The sequence below is a fragment of the Ailuropoda melanoleuca genome, chromosome 3 (assembly GCF_002007445.2).
Source record: "Ailuropoda melanoleuca isolate Jingjing chromosome 3, ASM200744v2, whole genome shotgun sequence".
Taxonomy (NCBI): Eukaryota; Metazoa; Chordata; class Mammalia; order Carnivora; family Ursidae; genus Ailuropoda; species Ailuropoda melanoleuca.
In genome coordinates, this window is record NC_048220.1 from 33,108,283 (window position 1) to 33,114,282 (window position 6,000).

Consider the following 6,000-nt stretch of genomic DNA (forward strand, 5'->3'; position numbering starts at 1 on the left):
AACTGAATGCAGCTCTATAAATGACCTCAGCCGTAAACACATGGCACACAAAAACCAGCCAGCTGAGCTCAGTCCACCCACAGAACTGTAAGACCCAAAGTCTACCTTTAGTTTAATCCACTGAGTCACAGGGGTGACTGGTTAAAAGCAACAGAAAACTGAAACACTGTATTTTCTCAGCTTAGCACACATCAATACTATACCCTTACATCAGGCACAAAGGGTCCAAGACGAATAACCGTGAGAGAAGACTAGGCAAAAGACAACTGAGACTGGATAAAGAGCACAGCAAAGATGATTCTGGAACATTTTATTCCCTCAATAATCAACTGAGTGCCTATTATGTGGCAGGCAGCAGAGCCCAGGGACTAGAGCTTGAGACTTCGGATTCAGGTGCGCTGAAATCCTGGCTGTCCCAACTGCTGGCTGTGGGAACTTAGAAAAGTTGTTTAAATGTCTCCAAACCTCATTTTCTCTAGGTAGTGAAATGGAAATCGGTCCTAACTCCTTCCCGCAGCTGCTGGATGGAGTAAACATGATAATATATGAAAGTACTTTCTCCCCGAGCCCCCTTTCTTCCCTAAGAAACTCCTATTCACACTTCAGCCACCATTTGACAAAGGCCACTTTTTTGAGAAAGCCTTTCCTAATGGCCACCCTGGGGGACTTGAGCAGGCCTTCCCTGCTATATTTGGTCCCAGCAACAGCAATTTCTCTGTGTAAACACACATCATCAATTGTAAGTATGTGTTCATTAGTTGTTCGTTTATTTATGTCAGTCTCACCCACTAGAGACCATCAGCTCCACGATGGTCTCTCTGCTGGGCCCTAGCACTGAGCCAGGCACATGGAAGGAAAGGATCTCTAAACACCTGCTGAATGAAAGAAAAGCATTCAGCCCAAAAGCATGACCACAAGCAAAGTACCCTCTGAAAGAGAGCTTGGCGCTGTGCTCTGTGCTTCTGCAGGAGTGAGTCCTGCCCTCAAGAAGCTTACAGTCTCATGAGGGAAAAAGATACGTGCAGAAGTAACGATCCAACACGAGAAGATGATCAGGGACGCCCGGATCCAGTGCTCCTCCAGTTCTGGCAAAACGGAGATCAGCTCTTGGTAAAGAGCATCCAGAAAGACATTCCAAGGGAGCAGTGGCATTAGAGAATCCACACTCCAGACTGCCAGTCCTAATAAAAAATGGAGTGTTGACTTTTTCTCTTTTGGGCCCAGAAATCTGGCCTAAGGCAAAGTCTCCACCAGATCCACACCCATGCTTTCATTCCTTTATTCATTCATCATTTACCAGTTTTTACTGAGCACCAACTAGGTGGTACGCACTATTCTAGACACGGAGGATCAATGAACAATATCAACAAGCTGACATTCTCCTGGAAAAAAACAAAACAAAACAGGCCTCTATGGCAACACCATGTTAACCAGCGTCCTCATCAATCCTTGTGACCTGGGTCCCCAACTGCATCACCCGCTCTCATGGAGGTCAGGTCTTATCACTTAAAAAATTAACTTCCTCCTCCCAGCATCTCGGTTTTGCTTCTGGGTTGTGTAGGGAGCATACTGCCTGGTGGCTGCCATCCAAGGCCAAGGACAATTCTGGCAAATCTTGCTTTAAAAAGTGAAAGCTGAAGGGGAACCTAAAATATCTTCTGATACAAGACTCTGTCTTAGATGCAGAAAGCGAGGCCTGAAGAGAAGATGACCCTTGACCAAATGAAGTAACTACAGGCAGAGACAGACTACAGTTCAAGAGTCTCAGCTCCCAGGCCTGGATGCTCTCGACTTCTCAAAGTTTCCTATTCTATTACCACGAGCATAGTCCTACGAGGCGTCCCTGGGATAAGGAGGACTACTGAATATCGAGCCTAGGGTGCAGTTATAGTAGTACAAACAACTATAACATTTTGAAGGCCTAAGCACCAGTCCAAGCACTTACACACGAATTATCTCACTTGATTCCTCACAACAACCCTTGGCGTTAGCACTTTTATTTCCCCCAGGTCACAGATCAAAAAACTAAGGCACAGAGAGGGTAATCTACCTGCCCCAAGTCCCACAGCCGTTTCATAAAAGAGAAAGTAGCGAGGTGGTTAGAGGGACAGTGCTGAATAAACTAGGGTGACCGCTTCCACAGGCTCCCACCGGCTTTGGGGGTGGGGGGGATGATGTACTAGAAAGATCGGCAAGTCATGTGTAACCTTAACCAGGCTCCAGAACTTGCATCCCCTACGAGTGTGGAGCAGGGTGTGAACGTGCTGCCGCTCACGGAGCCTTCCTTTCATCCCAGGGATGGGTGGGGAGCCTTCGAGGAAATCCACTTCCACCCCCGCCCCGCACATCCCGAGGCAAAGCCCGCAGCTGGTGCGCGAAAGCGGACTCCCGCGGGGGCAGGGGAAGGGGCAGGGGCAGGCGACGGGCGCCCCAGAGCGCGGACAGCTGGGCCGGGGGTCGGGGCGGCCCCGGGGGAACGCGAGCGCGACCCGGGCCGGGCCGGGTGGGTACCTTGCGGAGGAAGCTGGCGACCACTTGCTCGAAGGGGTACTTGTACACCTGGCGTACGTCCACCGTGACCCCCATCCCCGCACGCCAGGCGCCGGGTGTGCAGCGGCCGCAGGCGTCCACACCCGCCCCACCAAAGGGGCGTGGGAGGTCTTTTCCTCCCTTTTCAAACTTTCGAAACTTTATTGTCCTCCCGGAGGAACAGACAGACGGTGGCGCCCCGCCCCCTTCCGCCAGCGCGGTGCGTGGGCGGCCCGGGCGGTCTCGGCACTGCAGGAGCCCGGAGTGGCTGGCTGGGCTGCGGCCCGCGCGCTGAGGCCTGGGCCTCTGCGCCAGTGCTTTCCTGTCGTCACCTCGACTGAGCTTCGGACTCAGCAGCCCTAAGAAAAGTGATCATAAATACGGCAACTGTCCGCCCTCCAAGTTTGGGTTGTAATATAACCCTCCGTGTTGCTGAGGTCCTTGGGACAAAAGTCAACAACTGCATGACACTCAGGACCGGGCAGCTGCCTCAAAAGCGTTAAGTTGGGCCTCAAGTATAGTAAAAATTGCCCCATACGCCCCGGCAATGTTCAGGAAATAAAGAACCACGGCTTAGCATATCTGACCCTGTAAGGAAATTCCTATGCTCCTCAAAGTTGAGACACCATGGAGCAAGGAACAAGGCGACACGTAATGAATGTGAGTACTTGTCACTGGACTGTACAGATTTTGCAGGAAAGAACAAGTGAATCCGTTTATTCAGTGAGTTACTCAAGGTATTACTGAGCATCTGCTCTGTGCCCAGCACTGTGGTGGGCGCTGCACATTCAGTAATAACTAAAGCGTGGTCCCTGCTGGCAGGTACTCCAGTGAGCCCGGTCATTTAACAGCCAATAAACAAAACAGGAAAACAAACAGGATAATGGATTAACGTTATGGGGGTGGGGCCTGATTTTAGCTAGGATGAATGAGGAAGGCCTCTGAGGTGACTTCCACATTTATAATTTTATAATCTCGCTTGCTACTGACGCACATAGTCATACTGGCATTGCAAAACCATACGCTTGGGTAGATCCAGCTCTCTGTTACTCAGGGCTTCACTCCCTCCACTACAAGAGACTGGAGACAAATATACACCCATCCCAAAAGACCTGCTTTTAGATTCATAACCACTAACCTCAAGGGGCCTTTTAATGGTGCTGGACAAAACAACAACAACAACAAAAAAAAACCTTACATTTCTCTCATCCACTGTCCCACAGTCTTCTCACCTCAAACCCCCAACACGTCCTTCCCAGCATTAGTCTCATGACTACCTTGCTTCCTTTTTCATTTAGTAAATAGGAAACCTCTTTCTGCTACATCTGTCTACTCACCTGTCCAAATGCCCTGCCTTCTCTCCTGTTCCTGTGAGTGAACTGTCAGTGCTTACTTGAATGCCAGTCTCTCCACCAGTCCACTGAATCCAGCAGTGGGCTCACAAATGGTTAACAAACAGCTCTCCTAAAAAAACCCACCAAAACAAGGTCCTGATGTCTAATGATTGCAGTTTTTGTCACATAAATACTCCCATCATGGCCAATTTCAAACTACCAAAGTGATGTCACCAACCATGGAGGTGGGAAAGACACACCCAAAAATGGGCCACTGTGGGCCCCTGGTTAAGCGTCTGCCTTCAGATCAGGTCATGATCCCAGGGTCCTGGGATGGAGTCCCTCATCAGGCTCCTTGCTCTGCAGGGAGCCTACGTCTCCCTCTGCCTGCCACTCCCCCTGGCTTCCCCTGCTTGTGTGCTCTCTCTTTCTCTGTCTCTGACAAATAAACAAGTAAAATATTTTTTTTTAAATGTGCCACTGTGTGGTATTTCTACCATCCACATGTAGCAGACATGACTGCAAGAGCATAGTTAATGCAGCCAATGCAATCTTGAGAAGGAACAAAGCTGGAGGTATCACAAATTCTGGATTTCAAGATACACTAAAAAGCTATCATAATCAAAACAGTATGATACATACACTGTTGGTAGGAATGTAAATTGGTGCAGCCACTATGGAAAACAGTATGGAGTTTCCTCAAAAAGTTAAAAATCAAACTACCATATGATTCAATAATTCTGCTATTAAGTATTTACCCAAGGAAAATGAAAACACTAACTCAAAAAGATATATGCACCCCTATGTTTATTGTAGCATTATTTATAATAACCCATATATGGAAGCAACCTAAGTGCTCATCAATAGATAAATGGATAAGGAAGATATTGTGAGAATAATAAAGTATAGTTTATATATATAAATGAGTATATATATGAGTGTATATATATGTGTGTGTATATATATATATGTATAGAGAGTGAGAAAAGTGATAGAAGTTTATTACGTGAAGATAACAGAAAAACCTCTCAACAGTGAGAGGGTNTGTAACAGAAAGGAAGGGAATGGCCCCAGACCCAGGGCCCAGCTCAAAAGCCAGTGGGATTTTTTTTTAAGGTTTTATTTATTTATTTATTTATTTATTTATTTGAGGGGGGGAAGAGGGGAACCTGATGTGGGGCTTGATCCCAGGACCCCGGCATCATGACCTGAGCCAAAGGCAAACACACTTAACCAACTGAGCCACCTGGGAACCCTAGCCAATTGGGTATTTAAACAAAGAGCTTGATCTGGCGGCCTGCCCCCAGCCAGCATGCTTTACGGCAGTGGTGGCCACCACCCTCTTGGTCCTGGAGGCTATAAAGCACCACCCTAGAAGGAGCACTCCACCCTTTCCCATGGGAACCACCACCTGATAGGTAGATGAGCACGTGGACAAAAACCTGATTGGGTGATGGGCACATGGAGGGTTAATCAGATTAAAACAGGCCACACTAGAGAGCCCTTAAAACCCCTAGATTTAGACTTCAAACCAGCAACCCTCTCAGGTCCCCTCCTTCTTGGGAGGCTTTGTAATATCGCTCAATAAACTTTGCTTTGCTGCCCACCACTCTTTGGCCTACCTCTTCATTCTTCGAAGTGGCGTGACCAAGAACCACAGGCACTAAAGGAAAAGAAATCCTACAACATATATATAATGGAATATTCCACAGACATAAAAACAAAGATGAGATTGTGGCATTTAAGACAACATGGATGGAACTAGAGAGTATTATGCTAAGTCAAACAGGTCAGACAGAGAAAGACAAATACCATATGATTTCACTCATATGTGGAATGTAAAAAACAACAACAAAAAAACCGAATTAACAAAAAGCAGAAGCAGACCTATAAATACAGAAAACAAACTGATGGTTGCCAGAGCAAAGAGGGCTGGTTGGATGGGCAAAATGGGTGAAGGGGAATGGGAGATAATAGGCTTCCAGTGAGTAAGTCACATTACTGAAGCGGGAGAGCTAGGTTCTTGTCTCACTGAATCGAGGAATTAATCTCTCAGACAACGCACCATAGAGAGTGAGAAAAGTGATAGAAGTTTATTACGTGAAGATAACAGAAAAACCTCTCAACAGTGAGAGGG

General features: G+C 47.3%; 1 protein-coding gene across 6 annotated transcripts in view; it reads right to left on the reverse strand.

The window, feature by feature from the left end:
• The window catches only part of PRELID2 (PRELI domain containing 2), a 68,055-nt gene extending 65,368 nt beyond the window's left edge, over positions 1-2,687 (reverse strand). For 2 of the 6 annotated variants that reach the window (XM_019793585.2, XM_034656211.1), the window contains exon 1: positions 2,512-2,652. Coding sequence is in view for 2 of the 6 variants with exons in the window: in XM_011217631.3 (XP_011215933.1) it covers positions 2,512-2,586 (75 nt within the window). In the remaining 4 variants the exon portion in view is untranslated. Of the gene's footprint in view, positions 1-2,511 lie in introns of all 6 variants that reach the window. The other 4 variants (XM_011217631.3, XM_011217633.3, XM_034656212.1 and 1 more) reach the window with 4 other exon arrangements.
• Positions 2,688-6,000: the final 3,313 nt, after the last annotated feature.